At 54.1% G+C, this 26621-nt stretch overlaps 8 protein-coding genes across 8 annotated transcripts; 4 read left to right on the top strand and 4 right to left on the bottom strand.

Moving 5' to 3' along the window:
- Positions 1 to 5069: 5069 nt before the first annotated feature.
- B0I36DRAFT_369047 (uncharacterized protein) lies at positions 5070 to 5422 on the bottom strand (the record flags this gene model as incomplete). Its single annotated transcript, XM_046159706.1, has 3 exons — positions 5070 to 5177; positions 5243 to 5265; positions 5326 to 5422. 3 exons carry the CDS (start codon positions 5420 to 5422, stop codon positions 5070 to 5072), a joined length of 228 nt encoding a protein of 75 aa, XP_046006169.1.
- Positions 5423 to 7129: 1707 nt separating this feature from the next.
- Positions 7130 to 9226, top strand: B0I36DRAFT_338053 (uncharacterized protein; the record flags this gene model as incomplete). The annotated part of the gene is made up of 2 exons (XM_046155721.1): positions 7130 to 7157; positions 7284 to 9226. 2 exons carry the CDS (start codon positions 7130 to 7132, stop codon positions 9224 to 9226), a joined length of 1971 nt encoding a protein of 656 aa, XP_046006170.1.
- A 1276-nt stretch (positions 9227 to 10502) lies between these two features.
- B0I36DRAFT_369049 (meiotically up-regulated gene 113-domain-containing protein) lies at positions 10503 to 11150 on the top strand (the record flags this gene model as incomplete). The annotated part of the gene is made up of 1 exon (XM_046159707.1): positions 10503 to 11150. The coding sequence occupies one exon, from the start codon at positions 10503 to 10505 to the stop codon at positions 11148 to 11150; it is 648 nt and encodes a 215-aa protein (XP_046006171.1).
- Positions 11151 to 11186: 36 nt separating this feature from the next.
- On the bottom strand, positions 11187 to 11989 carry B0I36DRAFT_47526 (uncharacterized protein). The gene is made up of 2 exons (XM_046162930.1): positions 11563 to 11989; positions 11187 to 11500 (listed from the first exon to the last, which is right to left on the bottom strand). Exons 1-2 carry the CDS (start codon positions 11835 to 11837, stop codon positions 11224 to 11226), a joined length of 552 nt encoding a protein of 183 aa, XP_046006172.1. The 5' UTR covers positions 11838 to 11989; the 3' UTR covers positions 11187 to 11223.
- Positions 11990 to 15051: 3062 nt separating this feature from the next.
- Positions 15052 to 15585, top strand: B0I36DRAFT_254229 (kinase-like domain-containing protein; the record flags this gene model as incomplete). Its single annotated transcript, XM_046150806.1, has 1 exon — positions 15052 to 15585. A coding segment is annotated over one exon (534 nt), but the record flags the coding sequence as incomplete, so codon positions are not given.
- A 718-nt stretch (positions 15586 to 16303) lies between these two features.
- B0I36DRAFT_338064 (uncharacterized protein) lies at positions 16304 to 17549 on the bottom strand. The gene is made up of 4 exons (XM_046155722.1): positions 17242 to 17549; positions 16552 to 17182; positions 16400 to 16492; positions 16304 to 16350 (listed from the first exon to the last, which is right to left on the bottom strand). Exons 1-2 carry the CDS (start codon positions 17512 to 17514, stop codon positions 16670 to 16672), a joined length of 786 nt encoding a protein of 261 aa, XP_046006174.1. The 5' UTR covers positions 17515 to 17549; the 3' UTR covers positions 16304 to 16350; positions 16400 to 16492; positions 16552 to 16669.
- Positions 17550 to 20755: 3206 nt separating this feature from the next.
- B0I36DRAFT_338066 (uncharacterized protein) lies at positions 20756 to 22333 on the bottom strand. The gene is made up of 3 exons (XM_046155723.1): positions 21865 to 22333; positions 21391 to 21777; positions 20756 to 21255 (listed from the first exon to the last, which is right to left on the bottom strand). Exons 1-3 carry the CDS (start codon positions 22048 to 22050, stop codon positions 20806 to 20808), a joined length of 1023 nt encoding a protein of 340 aa, XP_046006175.1. The 5' UTR covers positions 22051 to 22333; the 3' UTR covers positions 20756 to 20805.
- A 343-nt stretch (positions 22334 to 22676) lies between these two features.
- Positions 22677 to 26320, top strand: B0I36DRAFT_436186 (uncharacterized protein; the record flags this gene model as incomplete). Its single annotated transcript, XM_046162804.1, has 6 exons — positions 22677 to 22758; positions 23235 to 24191; positions 24429 to 24603; positions 24628 to 24973; positions 25118 to 25418; positions 25704 to 26320. The coding sequence occupies 6 exons, from the start codon at positions 22677 to 22679 to the stop codon at positions 26300 to 26302; spliced, it is 2460 nt and encodes an 819-aa protein (XP_046006176.1). The 3' UTR covers positions 26303 to 26320.
- Positions 26321 to 26621: the final 301 nt, after the last annotated feature.

Consider the following 26621-nt stretch of genomic DNA (forward strand, 5'->3'; position numbering starts at 1 on the left):
TCCCTACAGAGGCTTCCCCACGCCTTCTCGTGAGCCTCCTCTGTCTCCGCAAACAAGACGACCTTCCACATCATGAGAACCCCTCGATGGCTATGAGGGACGACTTCAGCTGTCTGCGCGTTGACCAACTGTCCGTCTTTCGGGCCGAGCTCAGCCTGTGCCTGTGGAGCGTAGTCCTCCCCGTTGCTGCTGTCGGGACTACTACTGCTACATTGGCCCTTGACCCACTTCTGCTTTGACTTGAGCAAGACGTTAGAATTGATGTGGTGGATGCACAGCTGCTGCTGTGCATCAGGGAACTGATCATTCAGGGCGGCCTTCATCTGACCGTCGAAGTCAGTAATGATAACGTCCGGTTGGCGAATAGAGTGCTGCTCTGAGATCTGTCGAATGCTCTCAGAGAGGAACTGGAACCCCTCCCGTCTCTCGTTGTCGATCAGACCGAACGCCGCATTGTAGACAGGACCAAGGCAGGTCTGTCCTGTTGCTTGGAATAATGGAAGCTTGAAGCGGTTGGTGTTGTATGTGTTGTCGAAGCTGATGACCTCAGGAAACCGCTTCCACATCTGGAGGCAGTACGGAAAGGTCCAGACAAGACCGACGAGGCGGTTTGGCTCATCATCCGCCCACTTAACAAGATAGGGAATCTCCATCTCGTCGAACAGCTTGATCAGTGCTGCAGTAGGAGTGTGGCCGCTCAACTTGTCTCGGCTGATACGAGACCTGGCGTTATAGATATCCTTTCGTGTAAAAGATGACTCGGGATGCTGCTCCAGGACGATCGCGCGTACGTCACGGGCCCGAATTCCGACCCGACGGCTTGTCGATTCGACTGTTGCCCTGATAGGTGTAGTAAGTCGTCTGTGGGAGGGATGGGCGGATGGTTTGATACTGGCCCCGTGGTTATGCTGGCTATGCTCGGAATTATCGTGGTGTCGTAGAAGCCATCTACCCTCCTCCAGTGCTTCGGCAATGACCATCCATTTACAACCACACTTTCGAGACTTCCGTTGCCGAATACCGGTACTCTCTGAGGGGCGTGGTTCTCCGAATCGATCGCATTGGAAAGAGTACCGGATCTTCCGACCCTTATATGAGTAGGCATTTCGTCGAACAATACCGAAGCCATTAGCCTTCGCGAAAGTATTCACCCACTCGAACAGGACTTCGGCTGACGGCGCTGGGTCGCCTGGGATAGGTGGGTTCGGGATCGGGTCAGGGACAGGCGACAAGGGGTGGTCGGGCGAGGGCGGCGAGGCGATAGGCGGAGAGTGCCTTTCTCGGGGAGGCGAGTATGGCGGAGATGATTCGAATGGAGTTGAACTGAGCGGCGAGTAGCCCCATATCTCGCGCCATTGGCGGACTCGTTCGTATGACCGGACGAGCTCGATGGTAAGTCTTCGATCTGTCCCAATCACCTCGCGCACTAGCCTAAGGGCGGACTGAAACTGGGGTCTTGTTGGAGAGAATTGTTCTTGTGCTGATTGTTGTGGAGAGCAGGCAGGTGGCTGGTCGATTTCCGGGCCTGGTATAGGCATTCTTACTCGTTGCGACCGTCTTCCTCGGGTTGGGAAATCATTCGATAGGTGAATCTCATGATCGAATCGCAGCTCCCATGGTGGCTCGTTCAGCCCACGCGATCCATGGGGGCGTGGAGCGGTCGTGAAGGTCTCTGGGTACGAGGCGAAAGCATTACAGAGTGCCTCGTCGTCTCCCACGCCATAGTGTGGGCCAATGCTCGTCCCTGTGCTATTAGACGAAGGTGGTCTTGAACTCTCAGATTGGTTCTGCCGCTGTCGTTTTCGAGGACGTAATTGATAGCTTCGAAGTCGTTGGTTGCTTGCTGAGCTAGATCGAGAGTCGGGCTGGGACATAATGACGGCCTTGATCGCGACAGGAAGAGTGTCGCACGCACGGATGAGAGCATGGTTAAAGGGGCAGTTGATTTGACTATGAAAGAAGGAAAGAGGGGACCAATTTCAGCACAAAGGAATGACCTGCTTTGTGATGCAGATGCCTTGGAAGATGAGGCTATTGGATATTCCTGATACAGCGTGTGTTTGAGTGTTGGTCTCAGCAGGGGGCCTAACACACCACGCCTGGAGCCCTGGGACCTTGACAAATATGGTATCTTTCACGAACAATCATTATCAGTAGGCTTGACATGCGACAAGAGGTAATTGGTGTAGTAGCTAGCTAGTGAATAGCTTCCATATGTGTCGTCGATCGTCGTGGTGGAGAGCTAATCCCGAGGTACAAGGGAAGCGTTGGCAGAATCTAGATGCACTAACAAAAAGGGATGGACCAATCAGAGGCTGCAAAAGGTCATGCCCGTGTAAGAGTCATGCCCGGGTAGCAATTCTTCATGCCCGTGTAGTAATTGCCATATCTATATCACTTATTTGAGATATCCTTGACGTAATCCTCGTGATTGCCATCCACATCCGGTGGATTTATCCCATCCTCGAGGGCCTTGGCATATAAGCGTCCCGTGCGATACTCTTCATCGATCTGCATGATCTTGGCTTGTAGGCTGGATCTCACACACTCGTTGTGGTGATCACCGCACATGCCGCCCGGCACCCTCCGGATCATATCTTCCTCAGCCACTCTATTCCGCCGCAAATGCCTCTCAAAAGAATCCTGCGTCTCAACAAGCAGACTCGCAACGGGAGGCCCATCAGGATCCTCGTCGAGGAGCTCAAAGATACGGGTCTCGCCGGTGGCCCAGTCCGTCAGTTTGGGTGGATTGCTGTTCAGGTGTACCTCAGTCAGCCCCGTGGTCTGCGTCATATAGTTGACGAACCCCCCGTGACCGAAGACGAGGATTGCCGGGGTCGGCCGGTCCTCGTCCTCCACATATGCGGCCCTCCCAATCATTATGAGCATCTTCACTGCTTCCTGTCCGCGCTGGACGAGGTTCGCCGGGTGCCAGAGGCCGTGTTTGAGATGCCATGGCTTGTTGTTGTTGTTGTTGTTGTTGTTGTTGTTGTCTCTATCGTTTACACCTGCCGGGTTGCCTCGTCGCGGGTACGTAGTGTCTGCCTTGCCAGCGGCGGCGGCGAGCTTGCCGAACGTCGTGCCCACGAGCAACGCGTCTTCCGGCACGGGCTGCACGAGCTGCTCCAGGTTGAAGTCGTCCAGGCCGCCAAGAGGGAGCGTGATACCAGGCTTCCCCCGCAGCTCCTTGTCCACGAGCCGTCTCAGGTGGTCGAGCGGTCTCGTCCGGTCAGAGAACCACGTCGTCTGCTCGGCGATGAGCGGCGAGATGGTGATGCCAGACCTGTTATTTAGCCTCTTCGCCGGGAGCGCGATGATGGCGGTCTGGATTGCCCTCGATAGGCTCGAGATGATGACGGGGCTGTCAGTGGTGACACGGGAGATGTCAGGGTTGTCGAACATATCCTGGTACTCTGCTCGTGTCTTGCTGGAGCAGTAGTCGCGGCCGGACATCTCAGCCTTGGACCAGGCTGCCCTTGTCTCGTCGGTAGTCAGCAAGGGGTCCATCTTGCTGACGGCAGAGTTATCTGGGACGTTGGACTCGGACTCTCCATGGCGTGTGAAGATGACCCTGTAGGTTCGTGATTTATTTCGTCCTGGTGCCATTCTCTTGTAGATATCCTTCGCTTACTTCCTCCAGGTTTTGGGTCTTAATTGAGGAGGTAGTCAAAATTGAATGAAGGTACTTTTCCCCCCTTCCAGAGTTAAGGTGTTGCTCTTCTTTTTATATGTGGCTCCGCTCTTGCCCAATAGATATCTGCTAACGCCTGGTTTGGCTGCCCGCTTTAATGCTCATCTGCCCGGTTATTGCAACACGAAAAGCAGTGCGCTGACCAGGCAGGCATAGTTTGCCCATTACGCCCGAAATGTGTGCGCTGAAAATCTGATCAGGCTGAGCACCAAAAGCCACATGCGAAGTGTCTCTGCATTAGCGTGCATCACCTCACCTTCCCCGGCCCTTGCTACTGCGTGATACTGCTGTATGTCTTATGCCGCCGCTTCCCCCAACAATCCCTGCCAGGTCTCTCTTATTAAGGCTGCACCGTTATGGCCTAGAGACGGCTCAGGCTGTCCCCGCTCGATGACAATGTGCAGGGACGCATGATTGGCCATTGACTCGGTTGAGACCGTGGTAAGGACCGACAACGGTAACTCTTTATTCCACTTGATTCGGTTGCAATAAGCGGTGAAGCGGAAAGGGGAAAGGGCAGTGGTGCCACATGTGCATGACAAGAAGAATTTGTCACACCCCGTGCAGTATCTTACAGAACGAGCACCTTTCCTAACCTAGGACACCGTTTCTGGGCATCCATGTTCTCCTGGACCGAAGCCCAGTCATCGCTGATCAATGCTGCTGTCACCGTCATAGACAACGAAAGCGGCTGTGCAATTGGAATATCTTGGTTCCATATACTCGGCTTAGCACTTTGAGCGCTCAGAACCCTAACGCAACGTCCCAGGCAACTTGCCTCTGAGCTTCGGATCGTGCAGCCGCGGCCGCACCACATGCCGGGCGGAAAGCTGGGCGCAGGCTAGGCACGAGCCCCGCATGTGCGGCCGGGTGGGGCTGGGTCCAGAGCGACGACCAGGCTGCCTGCATGATCCTACAGGGGGGGTGCCAGGACGTATGGGGCCTTTTCCCAGCTCTGTTGAGATTGCGCGCCCGCGTCAGCGTCGGCCAATCCGCAGCAGGAGAGCGGAGGGAGCACATCTGGATTTTTCTCTCCAGGGCGGGCATGAATAGCATCCGCAGGGACAAGCACAACTCTTCCAAGAAGACGTCCCTGAGCGAACATGCATAGCTAATATCGAGCAACACATACCTGTGTGGAATGGCTGTGAAGTCAACTCGGTAGTGTCATATCCCAGTCATCCTAACTGTTGAGCGGGTCGCAACTACATACCAGCTCACGGGTCGTGTTCTCCGGGCTCATAATTGGAGCTCAGTAACGTGGGCGTTGAAATAATAGCGCGGAGATGGCATCCGAAACTGCTTTTACACTTCAACAACAGGACGGCCGCGCTGGCACTTACAGAGGCCAAGTCCTGTAGGGTTCTGGATCCCCCCCTTAAGCACCGATGTACCACGCGAGTCCCAGAAATATGATAGTATTATCCTTCACAGGATATCTCGAGCGATCAAGACCTCGCAGAACTGCGACGCCCAGATTGGTGGGCTGTACTTGCAGTAGAGTCAAGTCGGGCCCGCAATAACTGGCAGAGTAAGATTGGCTAGGCTAACTTCATCACCATTTAGCTCAAGCTCTATGGTTCAACGTCAGCCAGAATGCCTACAAATCCGGGCGCACAAGGGCCAGCACTTACCTTTGAAGTTGTCGGGGGTTGTCTCGACTACACGCACATCATGTTCCTCGGGCTCGACAAGAATCATGCGGTGGTCCGGAGCGTGTGGGCGAGGCATGGCCACCAATTGATGGTATTGCTTAAATGACCCTGAATATCATAAATCAAAGCGTATGTTGGTGTGAGACTTTTGTGGTAAGATGCTACTGCTTCGAGGGAGTACGACCGGCTTTTACGGCAGCGACTCTCAACCAGATTGCAGTATCGTATCATGTTGTCTCGGCGATGCGTAAAATCCCGACGCACTCTGTTACACATTTGTCCAGCAGACAGAGACGCAAGGTGAGACCAGCAGCATCGGGAGCCATTTTGTGCGGCTGATTCTATCCCGGCAAAGGCACCGGCGAGTGATGGCTCGCTCCCCCTTGCCGGGGAATCGGAAAGACCGCGATTGGCTGGGGCATCGAGACTTTGCTCTTCTGGCTTACTTCCCTCGTCTTTTCCGCAATTTCTATTGGGGCGCCTAGGAGGAGACGATCGGTCATCAGATTGAAGACGGTGCGAGATTGCGCGATCTTATGCGATATCCGTGCATGTCGACTCCGGTCTCTCAAGTGCTAACCTTGTCGATGTTGCCTAGACCAGTCTTTTCGCAAGCGGGGCTGTTGGTTGCGGGTGCTGGACATAAGGCTGTGGGAGGCGGCTGAAGCCTCTTGCAGCCCGAGAGCCGCGAAATGTGACGAATGTGATGTTCAAGGGCATGGCGTATGTGTAGAGTGGCTGTGATCTCGCAATGATCCTTGTTATCGCGAGCAAGCTTACCTGGCCTTCCCTTGGCGACCTCAGGGCCATGCACGACCATGCGCTGAAGTCTCATTGGGTGATGGTGGGGCCGTTAGGCGGGCCTCAAGAGAGCAGGCCGCACCCACCCATGCTGGCCAACTTGGAAGCATCTGCAGACTGGACAGCAGCACGAGGACGACTGCCGTGTGCGAGAGCAACCGCCCCAGAGGTGATATAAGCTTATCACAGCCTATACTGGATAATGAAGTGCCGACCGTTCCAGACGACTTCGGGAGCGGTGGGCTTTGGCCTGCAAACGCGTGCAAGTGCCTTGTCCATCCAGAGATGCTTCTGGGTAGGGAGTTGACGCCCGCCCCACATTGCTGTTGTGCGCCGCCCAACCACCGCGGGCTTCCTCGCGCCTCCAATGAGTCGCAACTCAAGTTCAGCCCTGACGACCCCCCTTCCGCGCATTGTGCCTGTTCCCCTCCCATCCGCACGTCTCGCAGCATGCTCGTGGACAACACACAGGACAGGAGTCTCGTCGATTGCACCAAGTTACAAACGCGCCGCTTGAGATCTCGTGTTTGGCGCCAAGTCAGCTAGACGCCAGCAACACATGAAACCGCCCATCGGCAGAAATCGTACTGCCCCACTCTAGGCACCCTCGAGCTCGATTTCACCGCCACTGCCCTTCTCACAGCCTCCCCCATGCCCGGCACCTAGCACAACGGCTACCTGCTCACGGCGGGTCCCGTCACGAACTGTATCAGCAGGATCTTGCCACAACAGCGCTTGTGGGGACCAAAGATCACAGCACAGCAGTTACTCCCACAATAGTGACCGGTTGCGCGCCGAGCCGTCATGGCAGACCTAAGGAATGTTGTCTTCGATGGGCGAACAAGACAATCAGCGACCAACCAGCAGAACACCCGGCGCACTACGGATAATTCACACGGACGGGAGAGCTCCTCTCACCGCGAAGTGCGAAGAGGTTCAAGAGACGTGAGGGATTCGCGGGACGCTCGCGAGAATCCTGCTCATGGGGCACAAGATAGCTCGCGGAGGCCGTCGGTAGCTTCCAGCTCCTCGCCTCCGCTAGGCAAAGCCAGCGTGGTTCAGACACCTAACTCTCGTAAGTTTACATCTGTGATACCATCACTGTGGTTATATTTACTAACAGTGGGCGCCTTCAGTCTCACGATCATCTAATTCCGCCACATCCCGTCTCATTACAGCAGCCAAACCCTGTATGCCGAGCAGCAAACCGCCGACAATTGAGAATCCCGAGTACCAAGACCTGTTCAACACCTTTTGGGCTTGGAGTGACACATTAGTCGATCGTGTGGCTGTCAAGTCGCAGTTTTCAAGATGGAACGCAGAGGCTGGGCCGCGCCAGGCCTTCAATACAAAGCTGGAAAAGGCAGACGAAGGCACGTCCATGGCTCTGCTGCATCGCACAGAACTGAGACAGCAGGAAAAGGATGAGAAGCTGTTAAAAACCACGATCTCGGAGGCCGACAAGAGCCACCGAAAGGGATTGGAAGAGCTTATGTCCAAGTTCGTTGCACTCAAAAAACCACCGCCTATAAATGCCGAGGCCTCGGACAGACATTGCGACACAAATCAAGCTCTCGAGCGTAAACTCGAGCTCCTGCAAAGTCGCTTCGAACAGCAGGAGGCAGCGTTTGCAGCTCGTGAGCATAAACTTCTCGAGCAGGAGAGGAGTGTTAGCGCATGGCAAAAAGAGATGCAGGATCAGCATGATGCACCTTTGAAGGCTGCAGAGACGCTTCGGTTGGAAAACGAGAATCTCTTGAAACAACTCACGAGGCAGATGCGCGACGTCTCCGAGAAGTCTGAAAAGATGTCTGATAGGACCTCTATTGAGTGCGACGCCTTTAAGAAGGACCTCAAGAGGATTGACGATGATAGCAGAGCGCGATGCAAGACCATGGAGGCTTTATGTCAACAGACTGTCGAGACATTATCTCAGTCTGTCGAGACATCGTCTCAGTCTGCGGCCCAAGTAAGCTCTAAGATTACGAGTATAGAGGCAGCACTGAACAAGCAGGCGTGGGAGTACGACAACCTGGGCATACAGATACAGCAGGTCCGAGACTCGTGCGCCAATTTAACCAGTACAATCAAATCTTTAGAGGCCGAGATGGAGAATACCACAGAGAAGGTTGACTCACTTGACCTGGGGAGCTTGGACAAAATGGTCAACACGTGGGTTGACAACAAGATTCCGGGGCGGATCAAGGGTCATGAGGCCGAGATCAACAACATGCGAAAGGAACTCTATGCCTTCAAGGATCACCTCTCCATCAGACACGCCTCGCCTGCCACACATTTACCGAACCAATCAACCTCAGTCTCGCCAGATTACCTCGACGCGAAGTTGGCAGAGTTGTACTGCAAGGTGCAGACGACGGTGGCGGAGACGAGTGATTGGCTCGGCGATGAGCTTGACGGTCTGAAAAATAACCTTCAGAAGCTTAGGGACGAGAAGCTAGCGGAACGCATCGCCGCCCTAGAGGCTGGAGATCTCGAGAGGAGCCCCGATGCTGCTGCAATATCGGCGCTTGTATCGCGTCTACAAGACCTGGAACGACAAGACCTGCCAAGCAAAGTGGACTCGCTGCAGACCATCTGCATGGCTCGCCTGGGTGGGCTTGAAAAGTCTGTCGAGGACTGGAATACACAAGTGCAGGAACGCGCCAGTCAGGTTCTGCGCGAGGACTTCCAGGCTGTCCAGGATAAGCTTGAGGGTGTCGTGATGCAGGCAAACCACCTTGATACCCAATTCAAGAATGTGACGACCAAGGAGATGGCTCGACTGATCCTTGGTGAGCTCAACCAGGTCACCAATAAGCCCGACAGCCTGGGACGCAAAGCCATCGACGCTGTGGAGAAGCTCATCAGTAGGCTCGATACCATGTCGACAGAACTTACACAAGTCCAGCACCACCACAAGCATATGCAAGACGAGTTCAAGAAACTGAGCGACTTCGTTGACGTAGTCGTCCGCAGCGGGCAACGGGCAGGCGACAAGAGATCCGCCGAGGCACGAGCGAATGGAGCCGACAGCCCTGTCGATCCGAAACGCTCAAGGCTTCCCAGCAATGTACCGTGAAGTGCGCAGTGACGGACTACGCCGTCTTGTGTATGCCGGGCTGTGCTTGTTCTGATAGAGCACTATTCTCATCATACATAGCCGTAAGGCCAGCATAAGTATGATTGCCTACGCACTACAGTATACAGTATACAGTCTAGTACAGTACTGCAGAAGGACTGAACTTGTCCATTATAAGAGCGCGTCTCCTAGCCGTGAGAGTTGAAGCTACACTACATACTTGTGTTCTTGGTGCCATAAAGCTTTGTTAGCCTTGTTTCTTTACTTATTTGTTTGTTCCACCATGATAGCCAACCAGACTCGACCAAGGTCATCAGGTTCTATCCGGCATGCCTCCCATCCAGGTGCCGTTTGCAGCCTCGTTGCAGGAGACACCGAGTTTCGATATGTTTGTTGTGGGAACGCAAAGAGACGCGCAGACCGGGGCTTCGATGGTCACCAACGGCAGCGTCATGGCGGTGGGCATATTCAAGTAGCCCAGCACTCCGAGCTCGTCGAAGCGCCGTGAGGGCTGGTGGCGGGGACTGGGTGGGATGCTTTCGGAGTCGGGGCTTTGTGAAGAGGAAAGGGGAGGGTACAAACGGTGAGCTCGGACGATTTGGGGAGCGGCACACGCGTGTGATGCGGTCAGCGCTTGCGAAGTGGCATTGTTGATAACCGCCATTGTTTATATTTGGAAGTCTGGACGATACGCCTTATGTATGTTTGCCGGCTTGGCAGATTGTCCTGTGCCATACCATCCACGACCTCACACTGTGAGCAAACGGCATACTAAGCTGCATCCAGCTCTACAGGGCTCATAGGCGCCCGATACATACATATCTACCGGTCTCTGCCAGGAGTGAGCGCTAGACGTTTTTGAACGGACACAAGATTAGCCTTGTACATTGGGGGTCCAATGTTCCGCAGATCAGCCCTGGCCTTCCCTTCATCAACTCTTTGCTTACTCGATCCGCTTACACGAGTACCTGCTTCTACCAGGAAGTTACCGGATACCGCGTTGCGTCAGAGCCGTATTAACCGGAAGCGAGACAACGTCGCAGGGCATATCGAGTTCCCCAGCCATGTCCGGAATTTGACCACGAAGCGCCATGGGCACCATACTACCGACTTACCATTCACTATTGGCGAGCTGAATAATATTACACTGGAGAAGTCAGCACTCCGCGAACTCTGGAAGGTCCAGCTCAGTGCCAAACAAGACAGACCCACCAGAAGCAGCCCCTATGCTCTAGGAACACAATATCTCTGTCATGCCGTCCATCCCCTTAATGACATGGGCCCCAAGTTATGTCAGCCACTCGACAAGCGAGACTTCAAACCCGGCCGCTTGTACGTTTTCCGCCGTGCCTCATCCCCGGGCTACGTCAAGATCGGATGGACCATGAACCCAATCCAGCAACGCCTCAACGATTGGCGCAGGAAGTGCGGCTACCGCCCGATCCTCGTGCACAGTACAGACGTCTTCAAATACACCCAGCGCGCAAAGACGCTCGCGCAAGAGGAGCTGGCGTGGGAGCGCCGCAAGGAGCCCCAGTGCGCGGGCTGTGGCAAAGGGCATACCGAGTGGTTCAGGGTTAGCGAGGAGAGGGCAAAAGAGGTCGTCGACAGCTGGGCGTCGCTCATGACGTATGAGGACTTGTATGATAAGCATGGATGCATTAAGTTTAGCTGGATGCTCGCTGCTTTGACGCTGGGTCAGGCGAACAGTGATGTCCGGATCACTGCTGAGAGGCTGCTCTACAGCCATAAGGCATTGGAGATGCAGCTGAGACATGGTTTCGTGCAAGGGGTATACTATCTTGACAGCGAAAAGTCCCCGAAGGCTGAGGAGGACTGTGCGGAGCCTTGCGATGGCGCCAACCAGTATCGCAAACCCTCCATCTGGAGCTGGCTCTCCCGCATTCTCTATGGGCCTCGATAACTGATAAAGCGGCCAGCACAGACAATAACCCTATATCGTCCTCTTCGGCTGATAAGCCGCGCCATCCCACCCACTATTCCCCGCTGCGTGACGGCACAGCGAAACGCAACCGGTCGCCGAGTCCGAATGAACGAGACAAGTCTCGACAACAAGTCTCCAAGCCTAGCACGCGATCAAAACGTCCTTCGCCCCGGCCAAAGACACGAGGGAAGCGCTGCGGACAGCAGTGGGCGAGTCCCTGTGTGACGGCGAAAGAGAGCTCTGCACCGCTTCCTGCTGCTGCTGCATACAATGCGCCGAAGCATGCAAGTAGATCTGGCACAGCAGAGCGAGGTACAACTGGTTGCTCCCTGGTCTCGTTCGACGGAGTCTCAATATGGTTCCATAGAAGGAAATGAGGCGGTTGACATACCACGAGTAATACTGGCCTCGAGTTGCCCCAGTGAAGGTCGCAGTGCTCTTGTCAGATAGCGAGGCACCGATACCTTGTTGCCGTGTTGGATTCCATTCTACAGACCAACGAGAATGGCTAGACCATGTCCCAGGGCATCCCACATGAACGCACGAACGCTGTTTGGTGGGGGACGGCCAGTCAGGGGAAGCCAGGTATCGGCGTGTCTTCAGTCTTGTTTCTGTTGTCAGATAAGACCGAGAGCTGGGCGGGGAGACCGACGGGCGGATAAGCATGAGGGCAATGAATGTATATATTTAACATAGCTATGAATCAAGTGATCGCCTCATGAAGCATCCGAAACCTGAGGTCGGGGGTTATTTCTGTCCTGAGATATACCCATGACAGTTAAAGAGTCGGCCACAGCTCCGCACTACAACTCTAACCCCTCTTCACCATAGCCCCTGAAGGGGTGCCTAGCTTGCTAGGCAGGCCCTCTATTAGCCGGGGGCCGAGCAGACGAGACGGGTGGCAGCTGATAGGGCAATCCGCGCGGGCAAGGGGTGTCGTGGAAGGGCGACCCCAATTGCCACAGGGATGATTAATGGATGGTGGTGGGTGATGATGACGAGGTGCTTGGACTGGCTTGGGCTGGCTGGGGCGGGCGAGCGCCACGGGGACTTGGCCGGTCGAACGGGATGCTCGGCCTCGCTTTGGTGAAGCGCATCCTCTGCCTGGCTGCTGCGATCGTCCTCTCTCTTGTGCTGGTGCGGATGTGATGCGTTTCGGCTATGGCTCTGGCTCTGGCCACGGCCATCGCTACGCCAGACTCCAAACCAGGACGACCATGAGCTTGTGAAACTGGGCGCTCTGCCGGACGTCGTTCAGCCAATTATATCACGCCCTTCTGCGCTGTCGCATCACTCCAGCGCCTCGTGCTATTGGCTGCGCATCGAGTCGCGCGCACGAGGCGCCCGGATCTTCGGACAGCCTCGGCATGTAACATACTTTGTCTTGCTCGCGCGCCATCAGTGTGCCGCAATGCGCGAAGGGCGGCTGTCAAGCAGCCCCTACGCCTCTGTCGCTGCAGCCTTTTTTTTTTTACCGCGCGCGATGGGCTTCAGCGCCTAGGGTCAGGAACTGGCCACGTCTAGCCCAGGGGGCCTATCAGCCCAGCCTGGTATCACTGGCACATGCAATAGAGCAGCAAGGGTTGCCTGGCAGCAGCACCTGTAGTTGCCCATGAGAGGGGATGAAAAAAACTTCCCGTTTTTAGGCATCGTCACGATCGTCCAAAGACTAACCCGTCATCAGCTCTCATTTCGTGTGGGACCTTGCACCGTGAACACGAGAGCCGAACACATCGCCACTGACGCGCTGCTCCCAAGTCCTTCTGGCCAGCTGAGACGCAGGCGCACTATCAAGAGTAGATACCCTCTAGGTATTAGTCATATTTTGCATCTACAATTCTGAATGACTAAAAGGATCACGTCTATGTACACAAGTGTCCGTGCTCGACACGTAAGAGTGTAGGTCTGAGCTGGGCCAGAGACGCCTGGGTGCGCAACCTTTGCATTTTGACCTGAAAACTGCCTCCCTTGCGACTGACAACCTGACATGCGCTGTCTGATCCGAGTCAGGGAGCCCAGCTAATGCAAGAACCTGGGCTTCCACTTCTTCCGAGAGGAGCGGTGATTCCACAGCAGCCCATGAATGGACGCGACGCGACGCACCACTGATACATCAACGAGTCATTCGATCCCGCAACTTCGTTGGCAACCCCGTGACTTGAAAAAATGCATGTCGCAGTTGACGAGGTAGCCAAGTCGAGGACAGTCACGGCCGGGGTCCGACGTCTGCCAGGAATTGAGGCCCTCGTGGTTGCGACACGAGTCTCCTTAGCATGAAACGACTCCGCTGCCGAGTGTTATCCGAATGGCGAGTGTGGCCCTCGAGACGCGGGATCTGGTTCGTTGTTGACGTCCTGAGAAACAGGACGCATGCAACAAGGCGTGTTGACAGCGACCAGTGGAAGCCACGTTGCCAACAGCTGGGGGCTTGTTGATGATGCGTGCCACGGCGATTCTTGTATGTGTCGCGCACCTGACCATCTCGAAGACGAGGCTTATGCATGGAAGATGACATTGGCCTAGTGCCGCAGGTGCAACATGCTCTTCCGGTGACATTCGGGCGGATTGAGGTCGGTGCATTGCGCCTAGTGAGTCCATCGTGGTCAGCCATTTGGGTTCTTCGTGTCGCCCGGCAGTCTATCGTCTCAGCACGCATGCGACGCAACAAGGTCGTCATGTGTTGAAGTGGAATACAGACCTCAGCAGGGAGCTCGGCATATATGCTGATGGTGGCGGCACCACAGTGCATACGACCTGCTTGCCGCCAGCTGTGTGGCGATGACAACACAGAAAATTATGTAGATTCTGGAGGTGTGGACTTGGAAGGAGTCGCTAGGAAAAACGAATGTCCATGGATACAAGGCCTCGTCGATCGACGGATCAGATTTCGCTGTGCAAGGATAATGCACTCTCTCATCGTTTGCTCCGTGGGCTTCTCCGTTGTGGTGGTGCTCGAGACCGCCGGGATGTCGTCGTGGCTTTCTCCACGCGCGAACTTCTGCCAGTTGACCGCAGGCCGTATTTGTGCGTGTGTGGGACCGTTCTGCTGAATGGTGTTTGGTCGGCTTGTGGGAGGCGGTCGATTGTTCGGTGGTTCTCAGTCCAGTGACTGATTTCGGCCACTTGTTGCTCGACAGCTCTGTTCCCCTCGTCATCGAGCATCTCGTTGCTCAGCTCTTCTCCAAAGGGTGTGCCATCTGCCATCGTCTTGCTTGGTGGTGTTTGGTCGAGTTGTTGGAGAATATCGAGTATTTGGTGGTTTCCAGTGCGGTGGAAGATTTCAGCCAATTGTTGCTTGACAGCTCCCTTCCCCTTGTCATCGAGCATACTAAAAAGGACGGGGACGAAGTCGCTCATTGATCTGCCGTTGTAACACCAGACCCGGAAAGCCTCTAAGGTGTCATTGGACTCGAAAGTGTTTCTATCCATGTTCGCGTGAGCCTTGATCGACTGCTGAGCCTTGTTGAGTCCCTTCAACGATTGGGTTTTGTGTAGCTGCATCCTTTTGTGGAAATCTTCTTCCGAGTCCGCTTCGTTGGCTGTTTTATCTGCGAATTTGCGGAATTCTTCTACGCCGTGGATTGGCACCTGAACGAGGTTGTACATCGGGTGCAACTTTAGCCACAGATCTTGCTTCTTGAGAAAGCATGCTACGTCAAAGGGACTATTCAGCACGCATTCAACTCTGTAAGGACACCTTCACTGGCTAAAAATTCGTATGACTGACTTCTTGCTCTAGGACAATATCGTGAGACTAATCGCGTGGGATTTTCGACACAACCTACTTGTCTTCGAACTCGTCCTTGGCAACAACCTCAGTCATGATACGTGGCGTGATGACAAGCAGAGTTTTCTGGGTCGTCGTTCGGATGCCGAGATTATCTTCTCTGGTATCGTGGCCGCGCTGAGATATATCAGGAAGCACAAAGTGATCCACAATGATATCAAGCCTGCCAACATCGTATATATCAAAGGGAAGGTTGCGAAGCTGCTTGACTTCGGCTTGGCTCGGCCCGGACCATACACTTATCATGCAAGTGGGAGCCCCTGGTACACCCCTCCAGAGTTATTGAACGATGGCTTCCGCGGGTTCGCATCGGACGTGTGGGCCCTCGGGATAGTCATGCTATATGTCTACGGAATATTCTCCCTCCCTGATCTCTCAAGCGGTTGGGCTATCAAGGATGCCGTGCTCAAAAACCCTCAATCCGAGAACGAGAAAGACAAGAGGGCGAGGACGGCTCATGAGAAGTGGTTGGCGAAGGTGGAGGAGACGCGTAAGAATCTTCCTAAGGATGATCCACCCCTTGCCATCGTTGCCCAGATGCTTCACAATCTTCCGAGCGAACGAATCAAGATTCGGGACCTGAACGCCTCCCTGAGCGCGGCCCTGAGGTCTTTGCCTTTAAGCTGAAAGGCTATCTCATTTGAGCGGGTTTGTGGGATCAGTCGAAATAAATGATGATCTAAGTATCCTTCAGATGCCCTCACTGTCACATTGCTCGATCCGTGGATGTACATGCCGGCCACTGGACACCGCTCATCACATCCCCTAGACCAGGACTTTGGAGACCGAGCAGGTAGCCTCAATATACACGCTTGGCACGCCGATCTGCGATATGTGCGCGCTTGAGCCTGATCCTGGCACGAGCAAGAATCAATACATACTATGCCGTAGGAGTTCGATCCGGGTGCCAGGGACGGATGTGGCTTCTTCCTCGATCTTAAGGCTAGTAGTCGCCCCTCGCCCAGCTGCAGACACCGGGTCAGAAGCAAGATCCAGCCACGTATCGAATGATTGGCGTCCGGAAAGTACGGCCGCGTCCTAATGAGGATGAGAAGAGGGATGAAGCATCAATTCACGAGCGCATTGAAGAACTAAGTTCCAACAGCGGTTTGTGCACTCGTCTTGCGATAGCTCTGTGGGCCGGGACTAACATGAGCTATGTCGCCCCCGAGCAAGGCACAGTGCGATGCATCAGGCACCGTGCATTTCAAGCCTGTCAAATACATCTTGGTCTCTTACTTGATCGTTGCGTCCCTTCGTCGCAGTCTCGGCTAGTTCGCGGCTGTTTCGTCCTCACTTCGTGACCCACGTTCTCTAGCTTTCCCGCATCCTGTTTGTCTGTAACGGCCACATGTGTCGCACCATCCTTTGCAGATGACAGTGCCCGATAGGCTGTCGTTCGGTCAGCTTACTTGTCAGAGTGCTATTCTCCTATACGCACCTTGAAAAGCCCAGTCTGCGACAGTCTTTGAATCGTACTTGCGCCTTATGGGGCCGATAATGTCGCTCTCTTCATCTTGGCTACCGTGTTCGTCTGTAGAATGCTATGGTTATCAAAGAGCCAGCCAAGCGTACATGATGCGGATATCTTACCTGCCGTAACTGGGTTGTATCTAGCATAATCGATGGCCATAGCGAGAAGCAGCGAGAGGCCATCTTGGGCTGATAGGACAAGACATCGTATGAACTCCTCCTACGGAACATGCAGCTGTCAGTCTTCGCTAGGGCACGGTGTAGGGCTTTCGTATACCTTGTCCCGTTCCCGGGCTGCACTGGCCAGAGACTGGTCGAGAATGTTTTGAAGCCGACCTTCCCGTTCGCGGTAAGGCCATATCTGTACAGATTGACTTCGTACCTGGACTATCGGCAGCCTTTCTGGAGCCTTGTACGGGATTTCGAAGAGTTGAAAGTATCTCGCGGGAATGTATGCGGAATGAACTAGAAAGCGTGGAGAGGATTGTTCTCCTCCACGACGACCTCCGAAAGTGCCAGCTACCACTTGAGGATCCTCTGTAGCAACGTCTATGACCACTACGGAGCTACCGCTGCCCCTTTCCGTTTGCTGCGCCGATGCGATCATAGTGGCTACAATGTATGGATCTCGGTTCTCGTCCACAGCCGGGAATGGTCCGCGATTCCAGGATCTCTCTTGTCTTCGGCGTTCCTCACGCCTTGTTCGGACAGCACGCCGATCGACATATGCGACTATGACTCTCTCTTTCACCTTGATTAATTAGTAATTGGCGGATGCATGGCGTAGATTGGCAGCGCTACAGTACATACTGGGCTCAGGATTCTCCTTGCGAAGATCTCGTCTCGTGGACTGGTGTCGCGCTTTGTCGCCTCCCACAAGGCTTGGATAGAGACGAGGCCTGAATGTGTCCTTGAACCGACCTTCAAATCCAGACTGACACCGGAGCCTGTGCTCATCCTTCTCTCAAGTCGATACGAACGGCATAGCGATTTGAGCACGGAGGAAAGCGCATCTCCCCTTTCAGAAAACTCGACTTCAGTGCCATCCTTAAGGAGGATGTCGAGTTGGCTGATTGCCTGCATGGCGCTGGGGGGGATGTCCTGTGGATTGATCCTGTGCGCTGGCTTCGTCTGAGCGTATACTTGCTCCTCAAGAGATTCCGGAAACTTGAAATTAAGCTGGTGTAGGTGTTGAGTCGTCCATAAGAGGGGGTGGAAGACCCCTCTCGTTTGTAGGCATTGTCGCGATTGTCCAAAGAGTGACCCGTTATCAGCTTTGTCGTGCCGGGTTTTGCATCGCAAACGCGGTATCCCGCAATTATTCTGAGGGCTCTGGTCAGACATTGTTGCTGGACTCAGGCGGTTGGACGACCCTCACGCGGACGAGCTACTTATACCGAACGATTGGCGATGCTGTACCCGAGCATAAATATGTTGATATGTCTCGTGTTCGGTAGTTGGCAAGAGCAGAGGTAGCGTCGGCACTTGCGCGACGCGCCGTATCTGACACCAGGTACAGAGGTGCGTCACAAAGGTCCTAGTCCAGCGCTGATGCAGCCGGGTATGGTCAGCTGGCAAAGGATGGTGCCAGTCTAGTCTGGCTGCGGACCTGGTGAGCAAGAAGGTGTGCGGTTCACATCGTGGCTCGCAATCTTTGCGAGTGCTCCACTCAGCGCCTTTTCATAAATGGTGAAACTCTTAGTTGATATAATTGATTGTCAGAAGGAAGTACCTCTTGTAGCTCTCGATTGGAGGTGGGGTGGTCATGGTCGACAGCTCGCGTGCTCATGAGCACCGCGACGGCTAGGAGATGCAGATTGATGTGCAAATGCTTTCATGCACCAGCCGTCATGGCTGGTGAGTCAGCCGCAGGTTCTCAGCGCCTGTAGGCCCTATCTGCCACATCCCGTGCGCCGCCATGCACCACGTTTCAGTGCAAAACGCGCAGCAAGCCAGAAGGCCAATCTGGGAGGGGCTCAGTTAGCGCTGCAAGGGCGCCACTGAACAACAAAAGTGCTGCCGCTGGGGCAGTCACTACAGGGCACCAGGCCACTAGAGCACCCACTGAGGCGGCTTGGGGACGGGGCTTGTAGTGGGCCAGGGCGCTGTAGTTGCGCTGTTAGGGGGGGGTGGGGTGGCTCAGTGCCCCTGCCCAACTGCTACCTTCTAACGAGAAGCATGTCCTGCTGGAGATCACCGCCTAAGCGTGAAAATGAGGCGCGCCACTTGGAAAACCCCAGGCTGAGGAGGGCTGCCACGCCAGTTCCAGACCCGCCCTCCGCTTAATGATGTCTCGCGATGATGCCTTGCTCCAGCAGTGCCCAGGAGGCCCAAGTCGGTAGCGTGGGCGTTTCTGCAGGACAATGACGAAGCTGCAGAGGGACGTCGAGTGTTGGAGCTCAATAGCATATCATCTTGGTATCCCACTGTAGCCCCGCTTGTGACGGAGGCAAGCAGCACTGGCCGCCACATGGAGCTACACCTTTTGGAATCACGATGCTCATTGCAGTCAGGGCAAGAGGAGCTTCTGCCACCATTTCATGTAGATGACGTCAGCGACAATCACTGATGTCCCGACGAAGAGTAACAAGAAAGCTGCGAAACCTTTTGTCTAGGCAAATTGCGCAGTGTCCGCAAGTACGTGTCATTGGTTTCTAGATCTAAGCACGCTCGTCTCGCTCAGTGGCGCTTTGCCTACAGACAGCGAACCGCTCTCCTCTCCGAGCACCATCTCTTTGTCTGAGTCATCGGCTTTGTGCTCCTGGGCACCAGCTTGCCGCTTCAGACGGGCTTCCCACTCCAGATGGTCTTTCTCGCGTCTCCAGTAGCTCTTGTCCTTGATTGCAGACCTGGCCTTGCGGGAGTCAGCGCCTTGAGCAACGAGAAGGTCCTGAGCTGCTGTGCTGCCGCGCGCTTATCCTTGATCAACCGCAAGAGGCTTGAGGCTTCTATGTCCCAGTACTTTGTGTCGCTGATACTGCTGCGAAGGCGGTAGATTTCCTCTTCGGAGCGGCCATTGTAGAGGATTTGACACTGCTAGGCTACATCGTCTGGCCGCGGACTTAGTGAACGAGAAGGCGTGCGGTTCGCGTTCCGGCTCGCGAACTTTTCGAGTGCTTCACTCAGCGCGTTTCCCTCAACGGGGAAGCTCTTGGTTGACATGCTGGTCGGTTGTGAGGAGGAAGCGCTTGGTGCAGCTCTCGATTGAGGGGGTGGTGGTACTGGTCGACGGCTTGCGCGCTGGCGATGACCGCGACGACCAGGAGATGCAGGTTCATATGTAATGTTTTGGTGAGGCACCAGCCGTGACAGCTTTCGGTCCTCAACGCCTCTAGCCCTTGTTCGCCGTAGCCCGTGCCCCGTACACTACGTTCCAGTGCGAAACGCGCAGCTAGCCAAGGAGCCAATCGCATCACGCGCTCCTTTGCTCTGACGCTGCTTCAGGGTCTTGTGCTATTGGCTGCGCATCCAGTCGCGCTCACGAGGCGCCCGAATCTTGGGACCATCTCGGCACTGTACGCAAATGAGAGCATGCACCGAAGGTCGTCTTGGTCCATGTCACTAGTGCGCCGCAGCGCGCTGGACCCCTTCTCAAGGGCGGCTATCAAGTGGGCCCCTGGTCTGCCTCGGTTGCTGGAGCCTTTTTTTGCCGCGCGTAATCCTGTTTTGGCGCCTGGGGCCGCGAACCTGTCCACGCCTGGCCCGAAGGGACCCATCCCAGCCCGGCATCACCAGGACGTGCAATGGAGCATCAGTGGTCGCCACACAGCCGCACTTGCAGTTGTCCATGGGAGGGGATAGAAGACCCTCCTCGCTTTTGGGTATCGTCGCGATCGTCCCAAGAGTGACTTTGCATCGCGACCGCCGTATCTTGCGATTGCCCTTAGAGTTCTGATCGACCATCATTGCTGAGAGGCACGGCTGGTGTCCGAATGGCACTCAGGCGATTGGACATCCCTCAAGCTGTCGAGCTACCTGCATTGCACGATTGAAGCAATGGCATGCCCAATAGAATCAACCCACCACCTGTAGGCCTCGTGTCATGCCTAGTTGACCGGATGTCTTTATTAGAGGCTATGCTATCTACTTCAGGTCATCGAGCATAAGACCTTAGGAGCTCCCCGAAGACTACGTAGTGCATCATTGTACAGAGGTAACAGTACTAGATTCAAGGCTCCTGGGTGTTACAGTGGTGGCTAATATGTCTAGTACCCCAAAACGCACAGTGAACACTTGCCAGCCAGCTCGTGCAGAGTTAGCAGCCCATTACTTTCGTCGCGATAACATGCCTCGTCTATGTCAAGCAATTGTGATTCCCAAGCGTTTTGGATTTCGTGACTTGCTCCAGGTGGATAGTTGAGCAACTCCCCGTCGCTAATCATCCCACTGCATCTCTGGCTTCTCACTCCTAAGCAGCCTCTGCAAATTCAATCTCGTACTATACAAGATACCGTTTGTACTGCCAGTCTCCCTGAATGCAGGACTCGCAGCGCCAGCTGTGGCACCATATCCAATATCCGAGTCACCACTAACCAACCCTCTCGGACGATGATGTACAAACAAGCTCGGCACAATCCCAATACACCGCATTCCATTTCCCATCGTGCGGCAAAGATCACTCAAGTGGTGATCAAAATTCTTGTGTTGACCTCTGAGCGACATGTATTCCAACGCCCTTCTCGCACCTAGCTGTGTCAGCGCATAGGCGTAGGTGCAAATGTGATCGCCCTGGACATATACGATGCGCGTGTTGTTCGGATATGCGTCCCATTCGAAGCGATTATTTCCTGATCGGTGTTTCCGCGAGGGCACTGTGTCATCGTTCTCTATCAGTACTTGGCGATTGTCTTGTTGGTCTTTGGGAATCGATAGGTCTTCTGGCAGATCCGCGTTGAAAGAGGCTTAGCATGATCCGAGCCAGAGCAGATCCCAGTATTGGCCATACGGGGATTGCGCCACAGGATTGGGATTATTCTTGTGAAGATACGGATCCTCGTGAAGCCAGCTTCTCTCAGTCTGCAGTTCTCTTGCCGCCAGTGCGAACCTATAAAGCTGAGATTTGATATTCACATCCCAGTCCACGTCATCTTCGACTATCAGTGCCGACGGTAGATCATCGTCGATGATACGTCTCATTGCATTGATGTGGCCCCTCCAGGATCCTACATTCGCGTCCTTTGCGCCTCCTTTACGGTTCCAGCCAACTGGTAAGGCTTTGTCGGGTATGGTCTCGCCTTTGACGCCATCCTGCCAGGTGATTTTGAACCCTGTAAGGGCTGAGCTGAGGCTAAGGGCATCTCGCTTGTCGGTGCGCTCGGGAAGGCTTATAGCGATGACTTTAGTGAACTATTATTCGATTCGGAAAAGGTTTAGTAGGACCCAAGATGGTTTAGGAGGTATATGTTGCAACAGCATGCGTTACTTGAGACTCACACCGAGTGTGTCATTGTACAGAGCATCCCTTATGGATATGTTTGAGCTATCATCACGAGGCGCAAGGCCGATCGAGATGGAAAAGATCCCTTTGCGAGCGCAGGGGACAAGAAGGGCCCACAGGGCAAAGCAAATGATGCTCGCGAAAGCGAAAATTGGCCTGAACTGGCCAGGCTTTAGCCGCATCGCCGTCAACCTTATGTCTTCCGAAATGCGGGGTCTAGGCGCTTTAGCCAGGATACTGTCGGTAGAGATGTTGCTGCTGGGCTTTCAGAGGACTTCCTCGTGTAGAAAGACCAGATATACTGAATTGAACGAGTGATCCAAGGGCTGGCGGTGGAGGTGCTCGAGAACACGAACGCAGCATCACCCCTCAATTCCTTTGTGCATGGTAAAGTGGCAAACAACGCAGCAGAATAAGCAAGTACTAGTATATATTTCGCATCAACATTGAGCTCCACCCTCTAGCATAGCACCAATACAGTAGTGTATGATCCGTGGATGAAAATTGGAACAATCTGACCTGCAGCCTAAAGTGGCTGTCGTGACTGCCCCACCTATCTGCAGGCAGCTTTGTTTGTGGCTCCACTCACATGGCACCACCAAGACCAGGAGGTCTGCAAAGACGGTTGCGTCTAGCAAAAGTGGACACCGATTTCGAATTCGACTGTACAGTAGTGACCGCGAACTGTGTCCGCTTTTCAGACTTTAGTTGATGTTCCCGCACGGACCATAAACTGTGGCGCATTATGGCGCACACTGTGCAGACTGTCCCATAACAAGTACCCTCCAAAAGTGGATTTCAACATGACATGCAGCAGTTGCTGTTTCTTCGTCGCCCCATCTGCAGTGGTGGCCATCGCGAATCATCGGCCAATCTTCGCCATACCATTCGTAAGCTGACAGCAAAGTATGAGGTGGCAAACATAACACATAGCATCAAAGGCCAATTTGTGTCTGTTTATACAGTACAGGGTACTTTGATAGTGAATGTCTATTCTACATATGCTTATCAGGAAGTAATCCTCACACAAATCATCATGCGGCGCAGAGACTCCGGACAATTCCTACTGCGGCCCAGGACCAGAGGTTGGAAGATCCCTCGAAGGCAGCAGCAATGTAGATGGTGCCGAACGCTTTTGCGGAGGTGAAAGGCTCATCGTGGAACTAGGATCGTTGAATGGTTGTCTTCAGTGGCGTTGAAGCGGGGTAAAGAGGACCCCACCCCACTTTCGGGCAGGATTGCAAAGCGGATCCAAGGCTGCACAGCGCTGTGGTCGGGCACCTTCCAGAGGTAATCGTCAGCACGGACGCTGGACGGGAGTGCTGTCTGTCAACTACGCGCTAAAAGCCACCTCATTCTCGACTAGACGGGATGGCGACATCACAGGGTGATCCCGCAGCTATCCTCGACCCCAAGGACTATGCTGTCGTCTGGATTGCACCCCTCGAGATCGAAGCCAAGGCCGCCTTATATATGCTCGACGAGCAACACCAAGGCCGATTTGCAGTGGATCATGGCGATGAATACGTGTTCCACGCGGGTAGCATGTGCGGCCACAATGTCGTGATAGCGACTTTCCCAGCTGGCCAGGAGTATGGCACAGGGTCGGCGGCAGCACTCGCAAGCCAGATTCTCAAGTGCTTTCCCCATCACTGGTTTGGACTACTGGTTGGCGTCGCGGCGGGACTGCCAGACCTATCCTGTAACCCACCCCGCGATATCCGCCTCGGCGATGTGCTGGTCAGTCTCCCTGAGGGCGAGAGAGCCGGGATCATCGCGTACGATCTCGGCAAAGAGACCGACGACGGATTTCAACCCCTACGGTACGGACACGTCTTGACCACGACGAAGCCGATAGTGCGGTCGGCAATCGGGAGGATCAAAATCCAAGCACCAAACGATGCCGCGATCTTCCTTCCCTACTACGAGAAGATCCGTGACCGGGAGCACGCTAACGGCACCTTCACGGACCCTGGGCAAGACCGCGACAGGCTCTACTCGACCAACGAGGGCAGACCGGACGAACTCGTCGAACGAGTCCAACGACCAGACTCAGCCCGTACACGAGTATGGTACGGGCCGATCGGATCGGGAGATAAGCTATTGAAAAATGCGCAGAGACGGAACGAGCTCAGGGACAAGTACGGGGTTATTGGCCTAGAGATGGAGGCGGCAGGGACGATGAACCGAATTCCCGTGGGAGTTATCCGGGGGGTTTGCGACTATGGCGACCAGCAGAAAAACAAAGAGTGGCAGCCGTACGCAGCGGCGATGGCGGCTGCGTATGCGAAAGCGGTGCTGAGGGAGATATCTCCTGCTAAAAGTACAAGTAGTACGGATGGCACTACAAGGGCTATGAGATCAAACGGTGAGTGCTACAAAAAGCTGGTATCACTCTAATTAGCATCCTACTAACTATTGGCAGAATCTGCTCTTCCATGTTACTATATCCAGCTTCCTAAGAACGCCCGCTTTACTGGTCGAAATACCGTCCTGGACACATTGAATCAAACATTCTTTACGCGAGAGGAAACCCGACGAATAGCACTGGTTGGTCTAGGCGGCATCGGCAAAACGCAGATTGCGCTACGGTTTGCTTACGATATCAAAGAAAGCCGACCCGACTATTCTATCTTCTGGGTGCCAGTCCTGAGCCATAGTAGCGTAGAACAGGCGTACGTCGAAATCGCCAGGAAGCTAGGTGTCCAGAAGAAGACCGACGACGAAGATATCAAGTAACTGGTTCGCCAATATCTGAGCTCGGACAAAGGCGGCAAATGGCTGTTGGTAATTGATAACGCTGACGACCAGGAGCTGTTCTTCGGATCTGACGACAAGGCCGGTATCGAGGAGTACATTCCTGAGAGCGAGAACGGGTTGATCTTGTTAACGACGCGATCGAGACAAGTTGCTGTGCAGTTCACGCAGTCCAATATTGTCGACATTGAGGAAATGGACTCGAACGAGGCAACACTACTTCTCCAGAAGTCTCTCACGCAGAGACAGACACCCCAGGACGAAGCACTAGTGGAAGATCTTCTTATCCAACTGACCTATCTTCCGCTCGCAATCACGCAGGCAGTAGCATATCTCAATCAAACCAAGGTACCAATCCGTAAATACCTAGGGTTACTTCGTGGGGCCGAGAAAGATGCCGTCCGGCTCTTAGGTCGAGAATTTCGCGACAGCACAAGATATCGGAACTCGCATAACGCTATAGCCACAACATGGATTGTTTCATTCGAACAGGTCCTGAAGTCCGATCCAATTGCAATCGATCTGCTCTCGTTCACGGCATACATTGAGCCGAAGGCGATACCACAATGGATCATGCCCGGGTCAGAGTCAGAGGAGACGGAATGGGCGATCGGCATCCTCTGCGGCTTTTCGTTTCTTGTTCGGCGAGGAGACGACGATATATTCGATATGCACAGTCTTGTGCATTTGGCCACGCGGGAATGGCTTAAAACGCAGGGTCGGCACGAGCGGGTAGCCTATGATGCTATTCGTCGCTTCAACGATATATTTCCTTCAAACGATCGGGAGAACCGTAAGCGGTGGCGGCAGTGTATGCCACACGCAATGCGGCTTCTTCATGACACTAAGGCTTCGGAGACAGATGAGCGATATGAGCTTGTGTTTAGTGTTGGGAGATGTATGTATACCGACCGACGGTTTAAAGAAGCAATACGATGCTTCGAAGAAGTGTGTCGTTGGGAAAAACAAGGTGATATAGGGCAAGGGTTATCGGAGGAGAATGTTAAGAGTTGGCTCGCGAGCGCATACCTTGACGACCGACGGATCAGCGAAGCGATCAACATATTCGAGCATATAGTAGCGGTGGAGAGGGAGACACTAGACGAGAAGGATCATGATCGACTAACATCGGAGCACGAGCTTGCGAGGGCATACCTCAACAACCGGCGGATCAAGGAGGTAATCGAGATGTTCGAGTATGTAGTAGCGGTGCAGAGGGAAACACTGGACGAGAAGGATCATTCTCGACTAGCGTCGGAGCACGAGCTTGCGAGGGCATACCTCCAAGACCAACGTATCGAGAAGGCAATCGAGATGTTCGAGCATGTGGTAGCGATGCGGAGGGAGACACTAGACGAGAAGGATCATTCTCGACTGGCATCGGAGCATATGCTTGCGGGGGCATACCTCAAGGACCGACGGATCAAGGAGGCAATCGAGATGCTCGAGTATGTGGTAGCGACACGGGGGGAGACACTGGACGAGAAGGATCATTCTCGACTAGCATCGGAGCATATGCTTGCGAGTGCATACCTCGAAGACCGACGGATCAAGGAGGCAATCGAGATGCTCGAGCATGTCGTTGCTGTTGAAGCTCAGATTTATGCCGAGGACGACCCTGAGCGCGTTCTCTCCGCAGAATTGCTAGCGGAAACATATGCAACTCGAATCGTGTAATGAGAATATCGACAGCAACACCCCGGTCCCAGATGGCGATGACCAGGGGCACAACAAGGACACTACTATAAGCAGGCATGCATCCATCGAGAGGCTCATAAAGGCTATGAGTAGCATGCAAATTTAGACAACGAAGCACGGGGAGTCTGCTGCACCATAGAGTGGATCGCATCTGGGACAATAATCAAGTTTCAGCTTTATTCATGCATAAAGTCTCAACTAGAGAGAGAGTGGACTTCTTTCCGGAGTTATTGTACATGAAATCTGGCTGCATCCCACCCCTTAACGAAAGGGCCGGAAGGTAATTCTGAAAGGAGAC

Source organism: Microdochium trichocladiopsis, assembly GCF_020744255.1.
Source record: "Microdochium trichocladiopsis strain MPI-CAGE-CH-0230 chromosome Unknown B0I36scaffold_12, whole genome shotgun sequence".
In the NCBI taxonomy this organism is placed as follows: domain Eukaryota; kingdom Fungi; phylum Ascomycota; class Sordariomycetes; order Xylariales; family Microdochiaceae; genus Microdochium; species Microdochium trichocladiopsis.

Bases quoted from the DNA above. Each gene is read 5' to 3' on its own strand.
- B0I36DRAFT_338064 (XM_046155722.1), bottom strand. From the start codon at position 17,514: ATGCAGGCAATCAGCCAACTCGACATCCTCCTTAAGGATGGCACTGAA. The intron at 17,183-17,241 runs GTATGTACTGTA...TAATTAATCAAG, and splicing joins CAAGGAGAATCCTGAGCCCA to GTGAAAGAGAGAGTCATAGT.
- B0I36DRAFT_338066 (XM_046155723.1), bottom strand. From the start codon at position 22,050: ATGCGGCTAAAGCCTGGCCAGTTCAGGCCAATTTTCGCTTTCGCGAGC. The intron at 21,778-21,864 runs GTGAGTCTCAAG...ATCGAATAATAG, and splicing joins TGTACAATGACACACTCGGT to TTCACTAAAGTCATCGCTAT. The intron at 21,256-21,390 runs GTGGCGCAATCC...GTACTGATAGAG, and splicing joins ACAAGAATAATCCCAATCCT to AACGATGACACAGTGCCCTC.
- B0I36DRAFT_47526 (XM_046162930.1), bottom strand. From the start codon at position 11,837: ATGCTTATCCGCCCGTCGGTCTCCCCGCCCAGCTCTCGGTCTTATCTG. The intron at 11,501-11,562 runs GTATGTCAACCG...GAACGAGACCAG, and splicing joins CGAGGCCAGTATTACTCGTG to GGAGCAACCAGTTGTACCTC.